This window comes from Alosa sapidissima, chromosome 2 (genome assembly GCF_018492685.1).
Source record: "Alosa sapidissima isolate fAloSap1 chromosome 2, fAloSap1.pri, whole genome shotgun sequence".
In the NCBI taxonomy this organism is placed as follows: Eukaryota; Metazoa; Chordata; class Actinopteri; order Clupeiformes; family Clupeidae; genus Alosa; species Alosa sapidissima.
The window spans coordinates 10,608,010-10,635,428 of NC_055958.1; the positions used below are offsets into that span (position 1 = coordinate 10,608,010).

The 27,419-nt window shown below is 41.9% G+C and overlaps 1 protein-coding gene across 2 annotated transcripts in view; it reads right to left on the reverse strand.

Moving 5' to 3' along the window:
* Positions 1-27,419, reverse strand: part of vwa8 (von Willebrand factor A domain containing 8) — a 201,987-nt gene that overhangs the window by 103,802 nt on the left and 70,766 nt on the right. For both annotated transcript variants that reach the window (XM_042065280.1, XM_042065290.1), the window contains exons 16-23: positions 25,307-25,384; positions 24,867-24,982; positions 23,168-23,265; positions 22,975-23,081; positions 20,797-20,868; positions 4,349-4,425; positions 2,087-2,162; positions 348-483 (exon numbers count right to left, since the gene is read on the reverse strand). In XM_042065280.1, the coding sequence (XP_041921214.1) occupies positions 348-483; positions 2,087-2,162; positions 4,349-4,425; positions 20,797-20,868; positions 22,975-23,081; positions 23,168-23,265; positions 24,867-24,982; positions 25,307-25,384 (760 nt within the window). The remainder of the gene's footprint in view (positions 1-347; positions 484-2,086; positions 2,163-4,348; positions 4,426-20,796; positions 20,869-22,974; positions 23,082-23,167; positions 23,266-24,866; positions 24,983-25,306; positions 25,385-27,419) is intronic.

The following is a 27,419-nucleotide window of genomic DNA, read 5'->3' on the forward strand; positions in this document are numbered from 1 at the left end:
AAATAAATATCGTTCTCGTTAATATGAATGACGACGTTCACACATAAACTATAACGATAACGACATAAAGAACGATATCGTTGGGGATCACTTTCAGAGCGATTTTCACAACAATAAAATGCTAATAGCCAATCAGAACCCATCGAATTTTAGCCCTCACACAATGAGAGACTTTGTTTATCGTTTGTTCAGTGTGAACACTTTTATCGTTATGGTTATGGTTATAGTTATAGTTATCGTTATCGTTCTTGGTGTGAATGGGCCTTTACACCTTCGGTGCAGGCCGCAGCCCTCCAGTGCTCGGGCCCAAATCATTCCTATTTAAACTATGTCTATGAGAGCTGTACCTGACACAATCCTCCTTCCATCTGCCAGAATCATCTCTCCATCCTCTACAAGGGTCTTCAGTATACATGTGACATTGGTAGGGGCTTTGTCGGCTTCATCAATGACCAAGATATGTCCCATTTTTACTGCTTTTACCTTCATACACAAATACACAGGTGAAGAGGGGAGAAATTAGGATTGTATTGTATTATTCATGTAAAACCTTCATGGTTCATCAGGGTCCATCTATTCCAGTGTCAAAATACACTCCATGGTCAAGTTTGTCACAGGCTTTATTGTGCTTTATTGGCACTTTGAAAGCCTTAAAGGAATGTTCCGGAGCAAAAACAACCTAAGGTTTATTTCCAGAAACTAACAGGTTCAAACAGTTGTTTGAGAGCATAATGACATTTATTGGTGCAGTTTTTGAGCAAGACAGTTGTTCGCATTAACACCAAATTGTCTTACAATGCAACTGCAAAGGGCAAAGGCACACATCAAAAAAACAAACTCTGTTTTCACCACTGACAATGTACAAAATAGAATGACATTTCTGTGGTAGTGTGGTGAGGTTCTCTACAGACAAATAGAAGTATTGTAAACATTGTAACTGTGTTGAAAGGCCATAAAAAATATTTTCCAAAGGGAGTGTTTTTTAACCTGCTGCTCCCAGATGGGTGTAGTTACTTAAGCAATAAGCCCCGAGAGGCCGTAGGTTACACTGATTCTACAACAGCTAAGGGGCGTTGTTAGGCACGACGTGCTAGCGGAGATCACAATCACAATCAAGGATCGGAACTATCCATTTTAGAAAAGCAAAGATTCATTAATGACTTTTCCCATTTCTTTCTCTGCCTAGCACCAAAATGTAATTTGCACCTACAGTGGCTTCCACAATATTTGGCACCTCTGACAAAGATGAGTAAAAAGGATTATTAAAAAATCACTGAAATCACTCCAAATAATTTCAAATAAATGACTGATTTAATTGAATTAATTTATCCTGACAAATCCCTCAGAATAATCCACAACTTTCTGTTTCACAGAGATATAAATATTAAGACACATAAGCCAAATGCCCTTTCTCATTCTCACTCACACTTGACTTGTTATTAAAAATCAGCTACTCCTTTGAAAATATCAGGGAAGTAGCGAGGGTACATGGGACGTTCAACCCACCCAACACCACCTTTTACAGTTATGCAAGTATCAAGTATGTTTCAAGTATGTCAGTAGGTGACTAGCCCAGGCTTTATTATCCTACAAGATATTTATTTTTTCTTTCATTTCAAGTGCAGGAAAAGTATCAGCTATGTACAATTATTTTTTATTTTCATCTACAGCGTTTTCCACTTTATTTCTGGCTATTTGATGTGAATATGTCTCTGCAGAATCACAGATCGGGAGAATCTCATGGATGATTCTTTACTGCTTGTGCTATACATAGCAAAATACAGGATAGGCCTACTTAATTTTGCTGCTGTAGGCCTAATTCTAAAAATATGTAGTGCTCCACTTCTGAAATAAAAGTTTGAGTATGGTCCCATTAGAGTGTCTGATAGGGTGCAAATAATTGTGGAGGCCACTGAATGTTCTATGACAATGCCTGTGAACATAAGCTATTGCAGGATAGTTGTCCTATTTCTGGTCTATGCCAAATACTTAAAGGTAAAAGGTAAATTGTAAATACTTGCAGAATGTTTTGTGTGTGTGCATGTGATTTGACAGAGCAGAGCAATATATCACTCATGATACTGACCAAAGGTGAGTCTTCATATACAATGATCCCATCTCGTACTGAGGGCTGCAGGGTTAAGGTCTGCACTGTTGTGTCTCTATATATACATAAATATAAAAAAAGACAATTAAGAACAGTGCCCCAAAGCATGTCTAAAAAACCTTCTTTACATTTCTCAGAGGGGTTTTCACTTAGGTCTCAATAGACACTAAATTAGTATGGTGACCCAATTATTTTTTATTTTCATCTACAGTGTTTTCCACTTCCTTTCCATTTGATGTGAATATGTCTGCAGAATCACTGATGGAAAGAATCTCATGGGTGATTCTTAACTATTTGTGCTATATAGTAGCCAGGCCATGGGAACATGTGACTTTCAAACAACTTTCACTGCTCTGGGCTACTTTTGAAGTGCTGCAGGGGACCTAATATACTTCATTAGTCTTAAACACTGCTTTCGCCTCTGGATAACACACAACACTACCACTACGGTGAGGAAGTTGGTGTTGTAAGAATACCCTCATATTTACCAAACTTAACAATTACCCCCGAATATTTATCTGTACAGCTACATATAATTGTAGTCAGAAGCAATAGCCTATTAAGCTACAGTACAATTGGTTCTGACAATTTTTCAGATGACATTCTTGATTGCTAGCCATCAGTTATGTATGTATTGCATCTTAAAGAAACCCCTGGCAGTGGCTTGTCTTTTCAATATCTATAGACACACACATTTCATGATTGCTTACAAATCATTAAATCTGGGGTCTCAAACTACCGGCCCGCGGGCCAATTCAGGCCCAATTCCGACCCGCGACCTAATGTCAAAATAATAATGTAATTCGGCCCTTGAGGGCATTTTTAATTGCGACAAACAACAACACTGATTAAAATAGACGATAGATCCAAGTACAGTGACAAATCCCATTTTGACTCTCCTCCACTAGTTGCTAGACATCCAGAGCTTCGATTCACGCGAGAAACACAAGACGTGCATTTGTTTGTAATGACGCGGAAGTGATGCAGGCCATAGTTTTGCATACATTGAAGCAGAAATAGGCCTACACCAAATGTTGAAAAAACGTTCACGTGTGGTGTTATAAAGTCTTGGGTTGGCTATGTTATTCACCTATTCTGATTCTGAAGGAGAATATCTGCATTTTGGAGATTATAACAGTGACAGTCACGGTGCATCTGTGATGGAGGTGCGTCTTTGCGTGTATACAATAGTGTCCAGGCATACCATGCTTATTTCGACCCTCTGCCCAATATACCTGGAGGTGGCAGTGGCAATTGTGATGATAGTGTCTGTAATGGACGTGGTACAGACAGGGTAGTAAAAATAGGGCTCTGAAGAACTACAAAGTCACCCACGATAGGAACTGATTTGACCAGGCTACTTTATTGCAGGCCTATAATAACGGTTTGTGGTTATAGGCTAGTAATAGTTTACTATTGTTGGTTTACATCTTAGGTCTACTGTTTTCCTGTTAATTAGTTATGTGGGTACCTAATATGACAAAAAGAAAGTAAACCTACTCAAATATGTGCAACATCCAGTATACTGAAAGGTACATCATTTGAGGTGCTTGACATCCAGTGGCAAATTAGATGGGTAAATTTACCCCCTTCATAAACTTTTCTTTATACTCAAAGATTTTTACATTTACAGACTTTATCTCTGACCACTTTCAAGTGTTTTGACATTTTGATGTCAAAATCCAATGGTGTTTTTTTCTTAACCCTGCCACCTAAAGTTTGTTTAAATAAGTTATGAGAGGAAAATATTTTTATCTGGTGTGAAACACACATACCGGTTTTTATGCTTATGTTTGTTTTTATAATTTGTATTAATATTTATTTTATCATTATTTTTTCTATAAGCTAAGGTTGCTAGCACAGGTGTCTAAAAAGAGATAAAAAGACTTGCACTTTCTGTTTGCAGTTTTGTGTAGTATTAGAAATACCCATTCTTTTTTGTATTATTCTTTAACACTGACGTGGCACTCCAATCAGATGACGTTGGCAGAAGTGGCCCCCAGCTCATTTGAGTTTGAGACCCCTGCGTTAATGAATGACCCTTCTACAATACATCATCCTGAACACTCTGAAAATAACAGCCTACCAATGCTTTTCACAGTCTGAAAAACTAAAAGTCAAATTATTTTTTTACAAAATAAAACTTTCAGAAATTCCTCCCAATGCATCATTGATGATGAAAACATAATCAAAAGTACAGGTCATCAAAATGTGGCTGGTGTGCTAGGGTTCTTTTTTTACCTATGAAGTTGCAGGTATTCTCTTGGCCGGTTCATCAGATGTAAAAAACGGTCAACAATCTTATTCTTCCCCACACCCTAAAAAAAAGAGAAGAGATACATGAACGCTTTTGACAAATCGTTGTTAAGATGAAGTATCACCACTTTCCGTAATATGATTATGTTGAAGGCGCTGTTGTGAACGCGGTGTCTGCATATTCTGTGCAAAAGGCTACACTTGACTTTTGGACCGGACAACATGTCTGTTAATATTTCAGAATACCGGACATACAGAGATACATTTATACGTCAATTAATCACAAACTACATTTCAACAACCCAGTCTATTAAGCGCAATCAATCCTAAGTTAGGATTGCACAGACCCTGTCCTAAATTCAGAATAATAGGCAAAATTGACTGCAACAGTCTTGTTAGGTTGTTGCATAGCCTAAGACAAGATGAGAAACATGACTGTTAGGGACACCATAAAGCATAATAATCAGTAAATCACTAAATATGTTAATTAAGTGAACTAAACAAGAAACTTGGACATGATACAGCGGAGAAAATAAGTATTGAACACTTTTTATTGAACATTTTTTTTCAGTAAGTATACTTCCACTGAGGCTATTCGCATGAAATTGTCACCGGACATTAGTATTAACTTAGGTAATCCACACATATATAAAAATCCAAACATTAATGTCTAAAAGTAGTGTTATGAGTAAAAAAGTGGAATGGCACAGGGAAAAAGTATTGAACACACTAAGAAAAAGCAGTACACAAAGGCGAGGAATGACAAGGAACAAACTGGAATCTATAAGTAGTTAGAGAAATTGTCCCTCTTGTCTGTGCAAATTGATATAAGATGGGTTAGTACATACTGGTGGGCTATAAAAAGGGTTTTTATTACCAAGGTGTCACACAAGAAACATTTCATGATGGGTAAAGGCAAAGAGCTCTCCCAAGACCTTTGCAACCTTATTGTTGCAAAACATATCAATGGAACTGGTTACAGATGCACTTCAAAACTTCAGAATCATCCAGCAAGCCGATAATGGCTGACAATAAACAATAAACTCCACATGATATGACTCTTTACATTTATTATGACCGCCGCGCAGCGAAGCGGCGGTCATATAGGTTTAGTCAGATTTTTTTTTTTTTTTTTTCGCATGTCCAAATTTCCGTCAAGGATTCCCGGGACACTGAAAGACCGGGGTACACGAAACTTTGTGGGCATGTAACCCCACATGGATAGCATGGAACCATCGTTTTTCGTTTTGATCTGTAGCCCCCCCGAAAGGAGGGTAGGGCATACACAGTTTTCTGTGAATATCTTGAGAACCGTAGGGCCTAGGATGACCAATTTTTTCCATATGTTTGCCTCCAGGGGTCATGTTAACCCATTCCATGTGCACACATGTGCATAAACAGATACACATGCACACACATACATTCACAGTAATCATATGTATGACACATACTCACACAGTAGACATATGTACGGTAACGATTCTGTAGCTGGTTGAAAGTTATGTTTTATTTTCCAAGTAGTTAATTATTATTTTTTTAAAGGGGTGCCAGGCAGCATAAGCTACCAACTTTCAAACACAAAATGTTATAGGAGCACACAGTGAAAGTGTCACAGTTATAACATTAACCCATGAGCCCCTTCAGTCAACAGTGAAATCAGAATCAAATTAAATAAAATTGTCTGGCCCTCACCAGAAGCACCACAAAATCCACATACTCATAAACAGGGTGCGATTTGTAGGGGGGTATGGTGAGGATTTCCCCCCCTCTGGTTTTCCTATCCCTACCTCTGCTAAATTATTTTTATCGTCAGGGGGGACTACATTTATCCCCCTCTGCCCCTCATATTGATTAATGCTACTTCATATAAGTAAAGCGCTGCAACGTGAGAACAGTCTAGTAGGCTAGCCTACATAATAATCTGACATCAGAAACGCACCGTCACCGTCAGCACTCATGCTGCTGACACAGTGGCTGCGTGATAACTTAATTTGGCCTTGATCGTGCAGGACATTTCAAAATGTCGAGTGTGTAATCCATCATAAATGGCTAGGTTCAATGGAAAAGTTAGCTGGACAAATGAAAGAAAACGAGAAGGATTCAGTGAAGCATAATAATGTTTTAGAACCTTCAAAATTAGAAAACTGATGCGACTGAGATGGAGGACAACTGCATGTAGAGTAGAACGTAGGCCTATTGTCCGAAGGAACTTACATTAAATGAGGAGATATTTGCTGAATGTCACAAAAAGTGTTACAGAAATTGCTTGGCATCGCTTATTCAATGGCTCTCTATCGAAACACCTGTAGTTTGCGGAGGAAAAACGAGAAAGCACTCGTTTGATAAATCAGCCAGTAGTATACAAATAACTTTTAGAAATAATCTGTACTGCAAAAACGAATGTTGGTGGGTATTTAAACTATCTAGCGGGTGTTTTAACAGCTGCAAGAAATAGAAGCTTCATGGTCTTTATGTTCTGGTTCGTAAATTATTTTCATAAAACTTCAAGTTGCCCTATAACTTTACTCTCCAAACTCTTCACTGCACTGTAGGCAATTAACTGACAGTATGATAGGCTATTTATTTTCAGTAGGCTACAATAAACACATTTATTTTTTCAACTTTTGCAATATTACGCACTTGGCTACTGAACGCAAATCAGCAGGAGAGAGAATGCACGTAGCCTACGCAGCGTGTAGCGCAATGTGTAGGCTATTTGGTTACCAACTAACACTGTTAGCCAATTCACTAAGACTTCAGTGCCATCATATACAACGTTTTTTTACACAACAAATACAGAAAGGATGGAGCCAGCAAAAGTAGAGAAGTCATTTCAGATGGGGCAAGAACAAGGTGAATTTGTATGCTTGCCAAAACGTAGTCCTACCCTGCATTAGAGGAGCTGATCATCGTACCAAGCACAATCGCTGTTTAAAGTCATACACCACGGTAAACTAAAACTAAAATGTTACAAAGGTGGCAAAAATAATCTAGGGTATTATTAGCCATGACATTACTAAGCTATGAATTGTTCGTTCGTTTTTTTTTTTTGGGGGGGGGTTGCAAACTTATTCAAAATCATCCCCCCCTCTGGTTTTTACACAAATCGCACCCTGCTCATAAACATCAAAAATCACCATGAATCCATACACTCTACAGTTGAAACGGCACATCAATGACAGATAACAGGAAAACCCCAATGTTTAAATGTCCTTTTGAGTTTTGGCCCATTTAGTACTCCGCAGTTCTACAAAACAATACCATAGTTTGTGAGTTCATCGGCAGTAAATATAACAAAACACTTAGTCAGACGTCACTTTTTTTGAGTTCAGTTTTGGAAACGGGGATGATTGTTCTTTCAAAAAGGATGGTCAAAAAATATATATGAGTATTTCGGAGTAACGGGGAAACGTGGGCAAAACGCGAAAACAGTTCCTCTGGCAACGATCAGTGTAGGTGCGATGTGTGCGTTGGTGTGTGCGTAGCGGGGCTTTGGAAACACTGCTCCAGCGGTAATGACACCGCCGGAGTTACCATCGGATATGCAGGCTTCTCGGTATGTGGCTGGTTGTGGACTACAGCCCCAGGAAAAGGTGCGCAGGCCGCTCCGTAGGCAACCGGACTCAGGCAGGAAGACAGCGGTCCTCAGAGGAGTGAACGTCGCAGCTCCGCGGTTTAAATTTAAAGTTTAAATTTCAGATCTTCCGTCAGCGAGGGAATCTCCACTTAAAGCCGGCACGGACTTGACAGCGTAGGCTCACGAAGAGACGTGTTTTTAGCAGTTACTATGCTTTAGTTTGCTTTTCTTTGTCGTAGTTGTGTGTGTTGATTGCACTTTTCTAAGACTCAAAAGAAACGGATTATAGTGTTTGCTGTAGGCTACGTTCTCACTCTCTCTCTCTCATTGCCTGCGTCCAACTATCTTTTAACTCTGCCGTGGCACTGACTTAATTACAATAACCGCCCCCACCTGAACTGACGATTGCAATTGTTAATTGGTAACTCGCAGCTGAGCACAGGAGAGACGGGGCCGTCACACCCCTCCCCCCTTGGGAAAAGCTGACCATTACGATGGAAGCTTAACATCCTGCAGATCTTCATCACCAAAGCCTAGGTCCTAAGTCCTCATCATCACTTTCTCCAGCAAAGAGTTCCAAGACCCCCTGACGCTGCAGCTCATGATACTCCTTAGCAGTGGGGAAACAGGGCTTCAGTTGAGAGACATAGACAAAGCGCATGTCCTCACCGGTGGCCTCGTTGACAACCTGATAATTCAAGGGTCCCGTTTGCTTCACCACACGATATGGCCCTTGCCATTTAGGAGCCAGCTTGGCACTGAAAGACTTCTCTGCTTTGGAGTATGGATGAGTACGCCGCCAGATCCAATCAACCACCTCAAAGTCCAGATCTCTTCGCCGTTTATCATAATTCCGCTTCTGGCGAAGTTTGGCCTTGTACAAGTTCTTGGAGACCAGCTCCTGAAGCTCATTGATCTTTGCACATTTCTCATAGCTTGGATGAGATGGATGAATGTCCCTAGGTTGCAACGCGCTGTGTAAGGGGCCCTGTAACACACGGTTGAGATTCAGCTCAGCCGGAGTGACACCAGTAGACTCCTGGACAGCAGAGTTAATTGCAAACCGGAATTCAGGTAGATAGACATCCCATCTTTTATGATTTAGACCAACATAGGAGGCAATCATAGTTTTTAACGTAAGATTCACCCTCTCTGTCAAATTGGTTTGCAGGTGATACGCAGACGTAAACCTTTGATGGACACTCCAGCCTTTACAGGTCTCCTTCATGACAGTGGCTACAAAGGGCGAGCTCTGATCTGATAAGAGGTACTCAGGTACCCCCCATCGGGTCAGTATTTCATTCACCAGGGTCTTGCTGATTGTTTCACTGGTGGCTTGGCACAAGGAGAAGAGCTCAACCCATCTGGAGAAATAGTCCACAAAAACGAGGAGATATTCATTCAGTCTGGAACTTCTGGGAAGTGGTCCCATGATGTCGACCCCGAGCATCTCCCACGGTCTGGAGGTGACAGTTTGTTGGAGCTTTCCACCAGCCTTCCGACCCTCTGGCTTGTACATCTGACAGGTCTGACAATTCTGTAGGTAAGTCTTAACATCCCGACTCATGTTTGGCCAGTACACCACAGAATGTAGACGGTGGTAGGTCTTGAATCTGCCTAGATGACCAGATAAGGGATCATCATGGTAAGCCTGCAGTAACTGTGGCCGGAGCGATGCTGGCACATAGGCCTGATACAAAGTGCGATGAGGCAGCTCAAAGACTCTGTAGACCTTATCTTCCAGGATGGTCTTTTTGGTGACGGCATCGATAGATTTCTCACCACCCTCCAAGAGAGATTTATAAAGGGCAAGAACCTCTGGATCGTCCTGTTGGGCTTTCCACAGCACCTCGTCTGACACAGGAAACTCCATTTTCTCTAACTGGGGCGTCTGGGCTCTAGTCTGGACAGTGGCACAGGTAGCCTGTAGTCCATCACCCTCTAAAGGAACAGAGTTATATTTTCCCTTTCGATACTCCACTGAGAAAGAGAACTCTTGCAATCGTAGAGCCCAGCGGATGAGTCTTGAGCTTGGTTTACTAGTCTGAAAGACCCAGACCAAGGAGGCATGGTCGGTGACCACAGTAAAGTGACGACCCTCCAGGTAGTATCGCCCAAACCACGGCAAGACATTCCAGCTCAGTTGCAGAGTAGTTCCTTTCAGCAGAGTTAAGGGAACGGCTTGCAAAAGCCAGCACTTCTTCCTTCCCATGTCCTGTTCTCTGGGTAAGCACTGCGCCCAAGCCCACCTCACTTGCATCAGTATAGACTATAAACGGGTAATTGAAGTTAAATGTGTTAAACTGTGCTTGATCAATCACTTCCTCCCATGTGTCCTCTTGCTGCCACTGAGCCGACACGGCAGATGGCGGCACTGCTGAAAAGAAGGTGAAGGTAACGGAGGCTAAACTTTTGATGGGCTGCGACAAATTAAACTTCTCTTGGGGTCTTGAAGGGAACCAGTACTGCTGTTCCAGGACATTGATTTGTATGCCACTACGAGATAAGAAGTCAAGGCCTAATACCATGGGGAAAGCAAGAGACTGAGCAGGTAAGACAACACAAGGCAGAACACATGAATGGCCGGAGACACCGAGGGTAAGTTCAATCCAGCCTAATGGTTGCTTTGCAGATCCATCTGCCAAGAACAATGGCCCATTCAGCCATGGATTTAGCATTGTAGAGGTTCTGAGTTCTTTCCACAGGCGCTCGTTCATCAGTGAGAAAGAAGCTCCAGTATCCAAAGTGGCTGTTCCACTCCAGGTTCCTATGGTCAGAGGCCCTGTAAGCTGTCGGGGAACCTTCAATGAACCGTGAGTGAAGAGCATTGATTCAGAGGAGGAGCAGCAGAGATCACTGTTGTCCAAGTCAGCATGCGTGACCAGAGAGAACTGCGGGTCTGATGACGATCCGGGTTGATGGAGGTGTACTGGAGGCTTCCCTGGTTTGTAGCTTTTTTGGGTAGGGTGCTTTGAGCAGTTGCCTGGTGGATGGCCAACCTCTTTGCATTTCCAGCAGAACACCGTAGGCTCCTTTGAAGGTGGTGCTTCTTGTCTCACATTTTCTGATTTAGAGGTTGACAATGTTCAAACTTCTCTTTATCCTTCTCCAGCTGCTGTCCAAGTCGTACAAGGGCACCTACTGTGCTGACTCTTCCTCTCAACTGGCTAGCCATGTGGGGGTGGATGTTCTTTAGAATCAGCTTAATGACTTCTTCTTCCCCAATGCCAGCCTTCCACTTGCGGCAGAGAGCATGATAACCGTACACAAAGTCCCGGATTGACTCACGCTCACCTTGGAGTCGGGTTCGCACTCGATCTTCCAACTCCTCCTGATAGTCCTCTGCCAAGAAAGCAGTAACAAACTGGGCTTCAAACTCTGACCACTTACTGACTGTATGCCTTGCAACGTCCCACCAGTCTCGTGCCGTGCCATGCAGAACATTACCCATGGTGGCCAGAAGCTCCTCATCACTGAGTGGGCGTAGGGTAAGAAAATCCTTGCACCTCTCGAGATACAGGATACGAGGATCAGAACTGTCGCCCTTCTTGCCAAACGAGGGGAACTCCATTTTAATGGGCATTTTAGCAGTGCGTCTATTTGGCTCACCGGCCTGAACAGAGAGGGTGGAACTATGCGGATAAGGACGGCTGGGTTGAGATGGAGTTGTTACCTCCTTCTCCAAAGACGCCACCTGCATAGATGAGGGTAGTCTGGAGTGAGGCAGGGTAGAGGTCCCACTGTCTAAACAGCTGGATTCAGGGGCGTGGCCTAAGGTGGACATCAGGGAGATGGAGTGATTGCTGTTTTACAGAGACCACCTCTGTAACAAGGGAGTCCAGTCGCTGAGTGGTGTGCATGACTTCTCTTTGCAGGTTGTCCAAAGTTAGATCAAATGGTGTAAAAGCTGAATTGACATCACTGAGGACTTCAGAGTGGTGTTTTTGCAGGCGCCACTGTAAAGCATTCATCACCTGGGTTTGCACATAATTCAGATTAGACTGCAGGACACTGAGGATGTTCTTACGCACTTCATCACATTGGGCTACAATCTGATTGTCCACTGTATACAGCCGTTGTGTTAAGGCATCCATTTTAATTTTTTGTTCTTCATGAGAGACCTGAATTCTATGAAGGAGGAGCATGGAGGAATCCGGCTGTGCTTGTTGGAGTGCAGTCACTCGTTCCAGTAAAGATAGCTCATTAGGGGCACCCCTGGAGCTCACAGAGGTACACTCATGCTGAACTGGTTGCTCAGGTTCCAGCATAGCATCTTCAAAGTCTCCAGCATCGCTGTCAGATTCAACAGTGGTAAGCCTAGCCTGGGCTTGTGCATCATTGGTTGGTTGTCCGCTATAAGGTTGCTGGTGGCCATGCTCACTCTGGTCCTCATCTATGCTATGGTCTGCAAACAGGGGCATAGTGCCTTCCATGCGTGTCTATTTGTAGTATATGATTTGACGTTATGAGTTTAAAAAGGGTAGCAAGGGATTGCTTTTGTTGAGTTCTTTTGTTTTTATTCTCTTAATTTAATTGTGAGCTTTTGGTCTTAGTAGGATAGTCTAATTCACTGTTAATTTTAACTTTGTAACATCTGGGGTGCCATTTTCTGTAACGATTCTGTAGCTGGTTGAAAGTTATGTTTTATTTTCCAAGTAGTTAATAATTATTTTTCTTAAAGGGGTGCCAGGCAGCATAAGCTACCAACTTTCAAACACAAAATGTTACAGGAGCACACAGTGAAAGTGTCACAGTTATAACATTAACCCATGAGCCCCTTCAGTCAACAGTGAAATCAGAATCAAATTAAATAAAATTGTCTGGCCCTCACCAGAAGCACCACAAGATCCAACATACTCATAAACATCAAAAATCACCATGAATTCATACACTCTACAGTTGAAACGGCACATCAATGACATAACAGGAAAACCCCAATGTTTAAATGTCCTTTTGAGTTTTGGCCCATTTAGTACTCCGCAGTTCAACAAAACAATACCATAGTTTGTGAGTTCATCGGCAGTAAATATAACAAAACACTTAGTCAGACGTCACTTTTTTTGAGTTCAGTTTTGGAAACGGGGATGATTGTTCTTTCAAAAAGGATGGTCAAAAAAAATATATGAGTATTTCGGAGTAACGGGGAAACGTGGGCAAAACGCGAAAACAGTTCCTCTGGCAACGATCAGTGTAGGTGCGATGTGTGCGTTGGTGTGTGCGTAGCGGGGCTTTGGAAACACTGCTCCAGCGGTAATGACACCGCCGGAGTTACCATCGGATATGCAGGCCTCTCGGTATGTGGCTGGTTGTGGACTACAGCCCCAGGAAAAGGTGCGCAGGCCGCTCCGTAGGCAACCGGACTCAGGCAGGAAGACAGCGGTCCTCAGAGGAGTGAACGTCGCAGCTCCGCGGTTTAAATTTAAAGTTTAAATTTCAGATCTTCCGTCAGCGAGGGAATCTCCACTTAAAGCCGGCACGGACTTGACAGCGTAGGCTCACGAAGAGACGTGTTTTTAGCAGTTACTATGCTTTAGTTTGCTTTTCTTTGTCGTATGTTTGTGTTGATTGCACTTTTCTAAGACTCAAAAGAAACGGATTATAGTGTTTGCTATAGGCTACGTTCTCACTCTCTCTCATTGCCTGCGTCCAACTATCTTTTAACTCTGCCGTGGCACTGACTTAATTACAATTAAAGGTGTTTAAGTCGTGATTCACTCGGATCTTTCACCCGTGTCTTTAAATTAACCCATGAGTCGCGAGTCTCTAGTATCATTAACTCGGATCAGTTGAGTCCTACTACAATTCAATCTAAAACGATAAACAGCGCCACACACAAACCTCTTGCAACATTAGCTAGCCTCCTAGCCCTAGCCATCGTAGCTGCCAAAAATGTAACAATTTCGTAGGCAACCACAACTCCACAAATTAACTCAAGCGACTGAGTGAGAAGGCAGTCCGAGATAACTGGTTAACTTCCTGCAGAGCCGGAAACATTGCAGACTCACAGACCATGAAACTCAGATTGGAGCGGCTGAGTAGCAATCCGGGTTAGTCGGATCAGCCGGCCGGTTAGGCTACGTTGGGTACGAGTCAGTCGAATCAGCCGGCTACGTTGTCATGAGTGGATCTGCGAGAGCGAGTAGCTCCTCCTCGAGGTGAAAAGCAATTCCACAAAAGCCATTTTTCCACTTCTGAAATAACATTCAATGTTCTGCATGTAGCCTAGACATAATTAGATTTGGTGTATAGATGTAGCATATTAAAATGCAATTAGGTCGTGCAGACAGTCCGAACTGCACGCTCATGGAGCTGCTTGAGTATCTACCTGGGTCAGTCGAATCAGCTGGGTGGTCGGTTACTTTGTTATGAGTGCGAGTCAGCCGAATCAGCCGGCTACGTTGTCATGAGTGGATCTTTAGAGCAGCGAGTAGCCTAACTCCTCGTCAAGGTGAAAAACAAATCCACAACAAAAGCCATGCTTTCACTTCTGAAATAACATATGTTCTACACGCATAGCCTACTTTAAAATGCAATTAGGTCACGAAGACAGTCCGAAACATTGCAAGCTCTGTATGGAGTTGCTTGAGTAGGCTAGCCTACCTGGGTCATTTGGATCAGCCGGGCGGACCGGTTACGTTATGTTGTTATGAGTGCGAGTCAGTCGAATCAGCCGGCTACATGAGTGGATCTGTAGAGGAGCGAGTAGCCTAGTTTCTACTCGTGTCAAGGTGATAATAATAATAGGCCTAATGAGAATAGTAGTAGTAGTAGTAGTAGTAATAATAATAATAATAATAATAATAATAATAATAACAATAATAATCATTTATTCACTGCAGGGCATTTCTACGTTCCTGCATCTATGTCTACATTGAAAGTCAATTGCTTAGGCTAGGTTAAGACAATAAATAAACAGTCTGGCTCAAACTGCTTTCTTTCCCGTGAGTGGGTGGAGGTTTTGATGCTATTATATTAGGCTATTTTATATTATATTATATTATATTATATTAGGCTACCTAACAGTATAGCCATGATTAATAGTAATATTAGTTGCCTAGTATTAGCAGCCTATAATACTTATTAGAATAGATTCCTAGTAGCCTACTATTAGTAGTAGTGGTAATAAACATTGTAGCAGAGTAGCATTAGACCTAGGCAAACTTTTCTATTGTTAACAAAACAACAACAAATAATGAATTATTATAATATAGGCTACCCTCTCTGTCAATAAGATCAAAGTTTCTGAACATGAGCACCAAAAAGATGAACAATGTGTGGATGCACTTTGACCAGGAGAGCAAAACTCTAAAGGCTAAATGCAAGTGCTGCAAAAATCTGGTTTCAAATCATGGAGGATCCACATCCAACATGAGAAGGCACTTAACGAAATGAAGCACCCCACGGCACTGCTTGAACGTAGGACTGAATTTCTTTGCGATTTAGCAATACTGACTCAAGTGACTCGATCAACCCGGATCAGTTTAGTGAGTGACTCAGAATAACCCGGATCCTTAAAAGGAATCGAGTTTGACAGGCCTAATTACAATAACCGCCCCCACCTGGACTGACGATTGCAATTGTTAATTGGTAACTCGCAGCTGAGCACAGGAGAGACGGGGCCGTCACAGTACGCATGCATGCACATGCACAAACACACATACGCAGACAAACACACAAGCACACACACACACACACACACACACACACACACACACACACACACACACAAACATAACCGTGTGCACGCACACATGCACACAATTCAAGAATTTCTCAGAATTATGAACAGGCAAGATGGGGGTGGGGTTGTATAAAATCAATGTTACATGTGAAATCTATGAACTAATCATGTTTTGGTACTTGTTGTCTAGCAGATACCAGTGAGAATTGAGTGTGGATAATGCAATTTACTGAGACAGTTAGAATCATATAGGCCTTTCAGCGTGATTTATTTTTGTGGAAAATATGTGCTGGACTGGGCGGCGGTCATATTTTGTACCGCTCTGCGGTACATCTAGTTTGTAAATGTTTCATCGTGGCTTTGGCTGAGTGACAAATAGTTCACAACACGCTGAACTTGAATCAAACATTCTTTAGAACACAGTTGATCAACCGCTTCCTTTCACTTTTGAATGAAGTTCCAATGCAAGACGTGACTGGACTACTTGCGGAGTGATGAATATGAAGCACAAAACCCATTTTCCTTGACAGCAGTCTGTTATACTTAGCAACGGTCTGTAATCGAGAAATACCAGACCTCCGAACGTTTATTATTTTTGATTTCTCCTCCATCTACCCATGTCCTTGATTGCCTAGCCTTTCTAACCCCCCCCCCACCCCCCACCCCACCACACACACTTACATCATCACTGTCATCACTTCACATACATACAGCACACTGCTTGCTACAGTAAGCCTCCTCTACATACTTGCTGCACACTGCCCCCCCCCCACCCACCCACATACACAGCACATTGTCTTCAGGATCTTCTCCAACACACATCCTCTACATACTTACAGCACACTGCCCCCACCTACCCACACACACACACAGTCACTGCTCCACTCCCCTCCCGCCCACACACACATCTTCACTGTCATCACTCACATACATTACATACAGTACTCTGCTTGCAATAGTAAGTCCCTGCCCCCCCCCCCCCCCCCCCCCCTACATACACAGCACATTATTTCATCAGGAAGCTTCTCCAACACGCATCCCCAATATACTTACAGCACACTGCCCCCCCCCCCCCCCCCAATACACAGCACATTGTCTCATGAGGAAGCTTCTCCAACACACATATTGCACACTGCCCTCTCCCCACATACACAGCACACTATCCCATCTCCCCTGTCATCCCCCCAACACACACACCAAGACCCCTAGCAGTTGGATTAGCCCCTTGAGCCGTGGATCTGCCCAAGGTTTCTTCCTTGGTAAGGGAGTTTTTCCTTGCCCCTGTTGCTCTTGGGTGCTCCTTGTTGGTGCCCCCCACCCAATCCCAATCCTCCCACACCTTTTTTATGCAGCCCTTGCCACTTAATCTACCCCCCCCCATTAATGCACAAATTAATGCAGAAAACTGCTCCATCCTGCTTCAATGACTACCGCCCTGTGGCACTGACACCCATCATCATGAAGTGCTTTGAGCGGCTTGTCATGTCACATATCAAATCCATTCTCCCCCCCACCCTGGACCCCTTCCAGTTTGCATACCGAGCCAAGCGGTCTACAGAGGATGCAATCTGCTCTGCCCTCCACCCAGCCCTCACCCACCTGGAAAAAAGAGACTCATATGTGAGATTGCTGTTTATAGACTTCAGTTCTGCATTCAACACCATAATACCACAACAACTCATCTGCAAACTTGACAAACTGGGACTCAGTACCTACCTCTGCAACTGGCTACTGGACTTCCTCTGTCAGAGGCCCCAAGTAGTACGTGTTGGCAACAATACCTCAAGCAGCATCACACTGAGCACAGGGGCCCCCCAAGGCTGCGTGCTCAGTCCGCTGCTCTTCACCCTGCTGACGCATGACTGCACTGCAACCTACAGCAACAATCACATAGTAAAATTTGCTGACGACACAACTCTGGTGGGTCTCATCACCAAGGGCGACGAGACTCAATACAGGCTGGAGGTCGACCATCTGACCACGTGGTGCAGGGACAACAACCTCCTGCTGAACGTCAGCAAGACCAAAGAGATTGTTGTTGACTTCCGGAGAGGTCACACCCAACACCTGCCACTGACCATCGACGGTACTGTGGTGGAGAGAGCGAGCAGCACCAAATTCCTGGGGGTGCACATCAGTGAAGACCTCTCCTGGACCACCAACACTGCATCACTGGCGAAGAGAGCTCAGCGCCGCCTGTACTTCCTGCGGAAACTCAGGCGAGCAAGTGTTCCACCAGCCATCATGACCACATTCTACCGAGGCACCATTGAGAGCATCCTCTCCAGCTGTATCGCTGTGTGGGGCGGAAGCTGCACTGAATACAACAGGAAAGCCCTGCAGCGCATAGTGAACACAGCTGGAAGGATTATTGGTGCTTCACTCCCCTCCCTGAAGGACATTTACACCACCCACCTCACCCGCAAGGCGACCAAAATTGTGAGTGATGCAAGTCACCCCGCTCACAATCTGTTTGATCTACTGCCCTCTGGGAAGAGGTACAGAAGCCTGCGCTCCCGCACTACCAGACTCACCAACAGCTTCATACACCAAGCTGTAAGGATGCTGAACTCTCTCCCTCCTCTCCCCCCTCCACCCTCAGCTACATAACATCCTGGACATTGGAACCACAATGGCCGCCTGCACTACTCCACTTGCACACTTGTACACTTTACAACTTGTTGTTGTTGTCCTGAAAACACAACACTTCTGCTGCTCTTACATAACTTGCACCACTATGCCACTTTCTTTCTTACTTAGGTCAAACAGAACTACCCAAGCCTTTTATTGGCCTGACTTTGCACTAGTATTTTATTGACTGTCTATGCACAATTTCAACCAAATTTTGCTGCTCTTATTTTTTTCATTATTATATGTGCCCTCTTATTTACTTATTTACTTACTTTTTTGTTTACTTGAATGTTATGTTTGTCTGTGGACTTAAATTGGTAAAATATGTCTTGTCTTCACCGTGGGATAGTGAGAAACGTAATTTCGATCTCTTTGTATGTCTGGAACATGTGAAGAAATTGACAATAAAGCTGACTTTGACTTTGACTAGGCTGACACCAGACATAATTTCACTGCATTTCTTACTTCCAGTAACTATATGCATGTGACAATAAACTTCCTTGTATCCTTGTTGGGTAGGACCATTCAAGTGAATGGAGCATTCTGCAGCATTATGAAGAGCCGTCTAATAATCATAAATAGGCTACAGGTGCAGTCGAAGATCCTTGATTACTAACTCCACTTCAACCCTCTATGGTGGAGTCTTGTATACATTCTAAGCATAGAAACAGGCATGACAAGACGATTGCCGATTTAAAAATCTAATAATTGCCAGCTACAGTTAGGATTTCTTAAGTTATATAAGATAGGAGGTCTGAGATAAAGACAGGACACAACCATGAGTTTAGAAATTGTTTCTGTAATAGGAAGATAGGATTTTTCCTATCTTTGAAACTTACGTTAAGATAAGACAAGCAGTTAGGATATTTTTCTGTAATGAGGCCCCTGGTCAGTTCCCCACTTGGATGTTGGGAGTGTTATTGTACTATTTAATTTGGAGATAAGTGCATATAGCTTGGAGGTTAATTTTTGAGATTTTCATGAATTCTTCGATTAACTGAGATGGTTATGATGTGTTGTTAGTTAAACTGGTTTTCTCTTTAATCCTTAATCTAAATTGATATTGAAGGAATTGGTCTCTCCCAACCCCATATTCCTCTATGAGTATGTTGAATGACATGAGTTGATAATTCTCAAACAGGTGGTGAAGGTGTGTGATTCGCTTTTGTTCCCATGTGGAAAAGTAAATAGGTTTGTTCTGCAACATGAAGACTGGGTTGTGCCAGAGTGAGGTGAACTTGTTCAGTGCTAGAGATGATTTAGAGATCTGATTCTGATTGTTTTCCACCAGTCTGTCAGAGTTGTAGAGATAGTAATGAGTTTATAGTGGATAGATGTTTTGATTGATTGTGGGAAGCACTGCATGAAAAGTTCAGTATGCGGGACTGTTGATTGTCGTGGAAGTTCAGGTATACGACTGTACACGGCAATTTGCAGGCAACACCGAAAACAGCCGTGAATTGTCGGAAATTGACGTGGGCCTTGCCTGGCAGTCATCCCCCCCATGACCCCCTCCTCCTAATTCTAGGGGAGGCTTTAACATGTAAATGAAAAGCTATACAAATGCAAATCAGGGTAGCAGGGGGAGTTTTACCCCAGGTGACATTTTTCTAAAAGGTATTAACTTCATTTTAGGAAAAGCTCTGGTATAAATAGATATATTTATCTATAGAAATAGATATAGAAAGTATGTTAGATTAATTACTGTGTCATTAGCAATGGCCAATGCTATGTAAAAAAGGTACACACTATGTATTTCAACAATTAGTTTTAATCAAGCTTTGCCATAAAGGTAAACGGTGCATCACATGCAAACATCACAGTCTCAACAGGCTCAAAAGGCAGAAAAGTCTAAGCTCACCTCTGTTGCAAAACTGTTGCAAACCAGTACAGCTTTAGGTTTCTTTCTTTGTCTAAAAAACCTGCCTCTTCTGCCACTGCAACTCTCAGGCGAGTGTCACATTGCTCCTGTTTAACCTTTTAATCTCTGCAATTTCCACTCTTTTTACATTCTTCCATTTCATTGTCATAAGTTTAGTTAACAAAGATAGTAAAAATGGCACATATTCACTGAACTTCAGTGGCTAGTTTTAAAACATGACAAGTTCCGCGGGAGCTGTAGCACAGTGATAGCGTCTTTGTCCCACACCATACACAGGCTCATTTCCCATAGGGACCCAGGTTGAAGTCCAACCTGATGTAATTTCCTGATCTCACTCCCCATCTCTCTCTCACATTCATTCCCTGTTTACCCTTCACTGTCCTGTCAAACAAAATCTAAAAAGCATTGCAAATGCATTTAAATCAGTGGGGTATGAGATGCATCTCATGAACATGAACACACACACACACAAGGTCTTTTTTGGTCTAGTGTCATTTTTTTAGATACATTCAATCATACAAGATAGGTCTCCGCTCACTTTACCTAAAGATGTAGCCATCCGATTCAATTCAACTCAGTCACTTAGGCAAGCTGATTAGACTTCTGAGTTAAATATCTAATGCAAATAGAATCTGACATGTATGACGGCATTATCCACTTACTTGGTTTCCCACCAACAGCAGATGTTCTCCTAGCAAGAAATCCTTCAGCATGTCCTCCATTACGATCATGTGCTAGGGAAAGAAACCAATCATATTATCAATATTTTGATGTCAAAAAGTCACTTACTACTTCACAGAAGTCCTAAAAAAAATATATTGAAGATATTTGACACAAATAAAATTAGGCAAGAGTATGTGTGGGACAAGTGCTGTGGTCACATACTGTACAGAAGACAGTCTATGTAGAACTGGAAAGACAAAAAGCAGGTCATATAAAATAGGACAAGGTAGAACTTTTTATATCCTCTTCCACTTTATATTTTCTCATTCTGCAGTCGCAGGTGGTTACAGAAAAAAGGAAATGTAGGTCATCTTTTCATGCATCCGCCAAGTGGCATATCCCATCCTGTTAGATTTTTGAAGTTCTCATCAGAGCAATCAGGAAGGACAGACATGCAGGAGAAAGTGTTCATCTGAATGAAACTGGCTTAAACAAGCACACACAATGGCAACAAATTCCCATACTCAGATTACTCACCCTTGTTTAATCACTCACAAAAAACACTGATTGCTCTCTACCACCTGTTTACTGAAGATGAAAGAAGTGTCCATGTTATGTCACAGCTCATAGGAGCATCCTCACCGCGTCCTATTGGCGGCCACTATATACTCTCTGATAAACATTTGCACTCACTCATGCTCATATTTCACTCCTGTTCTCCAGATATTACATCATTTAATTTGTCATTTTAGCAGGTGGGTGCACACACACTGTGAAAACCGTGTCAAACATTTCACTCACGTTGATCCATTTATTCATTGTAAAACTTGTCTGCCTATGGTAACATCTATTTTGCACACTGTAAAGATGTTTTGAGAGTTACCTTTTACATCTTAAGACATGTGTTGTTTGTTTGTTTCTTCGTTGCTTTTCCAAATGGTTATTACACTTTACATCTGTGGATGTATTGATCATTCCCATTGGTGGAGTGTGGTCCCATTGGCTGAGAGATAACGAGGCTGGGGATAAGAGCCTAGCTGCCCTCTTCAATACACATTACTTAGAGGTGAGTGTTTTATCAGTGTGTGAGTGTGTGTGTGAATGGGTGAATGTGAGGCATGAAAATGTAAAGCGCTTTGGGTGAGTCGAAAAAAGCGCTATATAAATGCAGTCCATTTACAAGTAAATAAATGCAGTTAATGTAGCCTTGTCTAAAACAGTTTAGTCTATGTTAAACTGTCTATTACAATGGGAAATGTCTATGGTAAACTGTCTATTACAATGGGAAATTACAATGGGAAATGTCTATGGTAAACTGTCTATTACAATGGGAAATGTCTGGACTTAAAAACATAATAGCCTAAGTATCCCTTCATCCTCTCTCGCCCTCCCTCACACACACAGAGGCGCGCCCACACTCAAACACATGCCTTAAAATTTCTTACCTCAGCTCTCTGCCATAAACTATCTCAGGCAACTTCTTTTTTTAATCCAAGAGTGAGCTGAGCAGCAGGGTCGTTTCCAGATAATCGTGGTTAGGATTTAAATGTTATCCGTTCGCTTACATCAGGTGTTTTATGAAATAAAAGCTAGTTTAGGCTATCATATGGATAATTAAAAACAACTTTAATTTTATTATATGGATAGGCTTTGTCCCCTCCAGCAGAGTTTTATATCCAATCAACTCTGATGTGCATGTGCATTTGAGACAGAGACAGAGGAGAGGGGAACAGAACAGGCTTGTGCAAAATTCCAGAACTTAATTGAAACTGGCTCTTAAATTCCAATTCAATTCTTGAATTTCACTTGCATTTCAATTGAGGTAGCAAACAGGAAGCAGAATTGCAATTCAAATTGGGAACAACCCTGGAACAGAAGGGGGAAATCTCATTTTAGCCTACTGCACACGCACATGAATATACTAACACAGAATGCTGCTATCTAGCGAATTTGACCCGACTCACCCACAACCCGCGACATTACCTGGAAGTCTCGCCCGCACCCGCCCAACCCGCGGGTCTTATTCCGGCCGGCGCAACACCTCAAAGAAGTTCTCTAAAGAGTTGGTTCTTTAAAACCTTCTTAAAGATAGAGGACACCTCTGCCCTGGTACTTATTGGTGGCTCTTTCGACTACTTTTAGTGCATTAGTGACTTGAATTGGTAATGCAAATATACCTGTAGGTTCTCATAGAAGAGCACATCAGGAACCTTCATCTTCTCATCTGGTTTGTAAACAGGAACGGACACCGACCCTATAGTCAGTATGCCATCTGTAACCACACCTGTAGAAAAGAGTATGGGGTAATACAGAAGTAAACACACGGTCTCAGAGAATAACATCTGATATCTGCTGACTGAGGTCACCCACATGTGTAATTCTGATGAGTAGCTGACTGTGCCAGCTCCTGTATGGAACAATCAGCAAGGGTCTTCTGCAGAGCAGTACGAGCCAAGCTGGGCAAAAATCTGTGGAATGGTAAAAGAGTATATTAAAAACTCAAACATCTTGCCAATATAGGGATGCTCTAATGATCAATTTGAATGGTTAGGAAGAGTTATTAAAACACATAGGCCATGGATTTTCAAACTCAAATTCAAATAGTTTTTAACAACACTATTAGTGCTGCCACTAACGACTAATTTTCTAACGAGTAATCTTTAGAATATTTTTTCGATTAGTCGACTAATCTAAACTGCTATTTTTTTTTTTTTTTTAAACAAGTGTTTGTTATTTCGTTGTGTCCATTTTATTTTGAACTCAACTGAAGCGCCAAAACATAAAACATATATCAGCCTACTTTTGTTAGAAGCTCATTAAGTAAACTGTTCAAAAACATGCTGTTATTGACATGTATCACCTTACTTAACTACATATGCTTGTGGTAAGTGTGTTCTCTGTAGTGAGTTATGCTACGACCTGAGATGCACGACACGTCAATGTATGATCACGTTCTGTGTTATAGGAACGCTGTCTCTTTAATGACGTGCTTGATATCACGGGTGGCGTCATTAATTAGAGTCTGGACTAACCTACTACGCTTAGCTCTGCCTATTAATGATTCGCTCTGAAAGCAGGCAGGCACGCAGTTATATGCAACTCGCGTTACACTTGCATGCATGGCGGGGTTTACTGGCAAAGTTTAAATAGCCTGTTTAACATCCAAAGACAGTCATTGTACTTCTCAAGAGTTAATAACATAGAATTACTAATAACATTACAGTGAGCCGTTTGAGACGGGAAACCAAAAATGAATAGGCGGTCAATAGTAAAACGACTTGTCGACAAAAACATTTGCCGTCGACTAATTTTCATGGTCAATTACGTTGACTAAGTCGACTAATCGCGGCAGCACTAAACACTATGTAGCCTATGTATCTCTCAGGATGAGTTCTCTTTCTCTCTGCTTATATTGTTAGCCTAAATGAAAAACCTCTCATGGAATGTAGAATGTAAAATCAATTTTATTGTAGGCCATTAGGGTCTAAATCCAGCCAGCATGTTTTAAAGAATGTAACTCGCCATGTGCTGTTGAAATTCATCACAAAGAATATCAAGGAGAAACATTTTTAAGAAAACATTTCTCAGGTCTCAAAATTGGTCTGATCTTGTGGCATAGACTATCTTCAGCCCAAGTCCCACAAATGTATTGCTTTTTGAAGCCAAATAGGAAGTGACCTTTTACCTCAGCTAATCTCTGGTCACTTGACAAAAGACTTGCTGTGAGTGCTTATAGTCATCTGACTGATGTAATAGCATTAAGTTGCCCTGGCAACTCCAGCCTGCTTGCTCCCCTTATTGCTGCTTGCAGCTACAGTATATTTACCATTATTATTATTCTAATGTATGCTTTTAAAATAATAATAATAATAATAATAATAATAATAATAATAATGTTGTGTTTATATACTGTAAGTTGCTTTGGACAAAAGTGTCTGACAAATACTGTACCATAACAATAAGCACATAAACATATTCAGTGCTCAAAGGCCATTACCTCTGCCACTGCAACATTTTGATTAAAGGATTGTGCAAATTCAGGGTGTGCTATCAGTGCTTTTTTATTTACCTGGACAGGCAAGCCTTGTTCACAGCATGTGCAATACTCTCTTCTGGATACTGTGAGATACGTCGACATATCCTAAGCAATTGTCTGGTGGAGAGTGATGAGGCCAAAGACTGGTACTGAAGGAATAATAAAAACATAATAATAAAACATTATCACATATAAATAAGTGAACAAAACAACAAAATAACACCCATGCAAGCGCAAGAACAGACAAATATAAACCACACATACATTCTGATTTTGTAGGCAGGAAAGCATAATCTGTGCGTAACGGAAATTAACAGCCATTTATAAAGATTCTTGGTATAACTACATGTCTACATGATGGCCAAGAGCAGATTAAGTATTTCAGCAACAGTCTTTACTAAAGTACCTCATTTGAATTTGAATTACTGAAAACTTATATATACTTATACTGTACAGCACACAATGGAACTTACTGTGGGGTCATTTGTTTGCTTGAGTCTGTGGCTGAGTTGAAGCAACTGGTCCACAGCTGTGTTAGGGACATTTGGGACCTGTGAAACACAACCAACAACCATGCCATATCACTGTTGCTATGAGACAGAAATGCCCCAACCCCCCCCCCCACCCCATAAGAAACCTGGATGGAAATCTATATTCAGACTGTTATTTTTCTTGTTTCATTACCAGTACCAGATACTATCTATTCTAAAAAAAAAAAACTTTTATCTATTCTATACTTTAAAATTTGTCCAATCTGCATCTTGCTGCAATAACAACCATATTCATTAACTCAGGAAAGACAGATATTTAGCAACACTTTATCACCTGCTTCAGGGACAATTTCATCACAACGTCCCAAAAAATTGTGTGGCATGTACAAACAGACCACACACTGCTAAAACATCAATTTGCCTGATACAGGAGTGAATGACTGAAATCGACAGACTGTGCTGGTCACGCACAGGCTTAAAAAGACAACGACTAGCTAGTTGGTAAACACGCAGGCTCGGACTGAAGTAATCTTCGGTAGCGGTATAAACGTAGCGTTTGTGGATGGCCGGCTCACTTTGATCTGTACATTGTTGCAGTTTGGCCATTCTGTTGTTTATTGCGAGGTCAGACTGTGTTGAATTAGGGGTGCTAGGCACCTGTTTTGTTTGCTGCTTGGTAGGCTAGGCCACTATGCTGTATTTTGCTGGCTATTGATTGTTTGCCTCGGCGAAAAATGTCAGAGTTTAAAGCAGAAGAATTTGTGACTCAGGAAGTGACCCATGCACGTTTAGTTAAACTTTCAAAGCCAAATCATTTGCAATGAGTTGAATTTTGTAAAGCAGATGTCTCACAAGACTCCAAACACCTCCCTTACGATGATGAATGACAGGTGACAGGTCTGAGAATGCGTGCGCTACACAAGTAGTGCGAAGGACAGAAGATGATTAATAACTGAATAAAAAGGCCTAGCCTAAATGAATAAAGAGTAGGCCTAAGGCAAAACAAATAGCCTAGTAGCCTAATGAAACATAGGCCTATGGATTGATGCAGTATCTTTGTAACATTATTAAATTAATCTGTCACCATATGCCTATGTTTGCAAAGAGGAGAACATTTTAATTTGATTCACAATGAAACGTTACATTTAATTTACATGTTAACAATGAGTAGTTTTGGTTGTTGTTGGTGGCGTTATTGCATCCCTTTAATGAATGCAAAATTGTTCCCTCGCGATTGGAAGCTCCTGTTGCCGCATAGGCTATGCATTTCAAAACATTGCAACATAAAATGCCACAAAAAGCTGTTTATGAATAGGTTTTAGTGAGTTAAGAGTCCTCTCGACTTCTTTTAAGCTGTCCTAGACTTAGGTGCTACTTTTAGGTCTAAAATGCTTCGTGAATTACTTTTAGTGAAAACAAGTAGGAGTCCTAAAGTTAGGAGTGACATTAATTTGATTCACAATAATGTTACATTTAATTTAGCCCACATGTTGACAATGAGTAGCCTAGTTTTGGTTGTTGTTGGTGGCGGTATTGCATGTTAGTTATGCCTACAATGCAAAATTGCTTCCTCACGATTGGAAGCTCCTGTAGCTGCATAGGATTTCAAAACACGGCGAAATGCCACAAAAATAGGTTTGTGAATAGGTCTGTGAGTTAGGAGTCCTCTCGACTTCTTTTAAGCTGTCACTGAGGTGGGAAGGTGTGATTTGTTGGGGACAGGGCCGGATTAACTGGGCACAAATGTCTGATGGCCCCCCCTGCCCCCCCAGCCAACATGAATCGGGTGGTCAGTTAATAGGCCTACTGTATATTGTGAAGATTTTTCTTGCCATCTAAGGCACGAGCGCATCTGTGAGGCCAAGCCTCACCAAGTAGCCTGTTTGTTTACAACTAACATTACATTTAATTAAACTGCTTATAGGCTATGCCGAAATAGTTTTCAACATTTTGAATATTAGTGTCGGGTGAATTAGGAAATGTTCTCAAAGTAGCCTTATGGCTGAAAGCTGCTTGGGATTCCCCCGTCAAGCAATATAACCATACAAACGCGCAGCCTGCACTCATTGTTTCAAAAGGAGTAATTTCGGCTTTG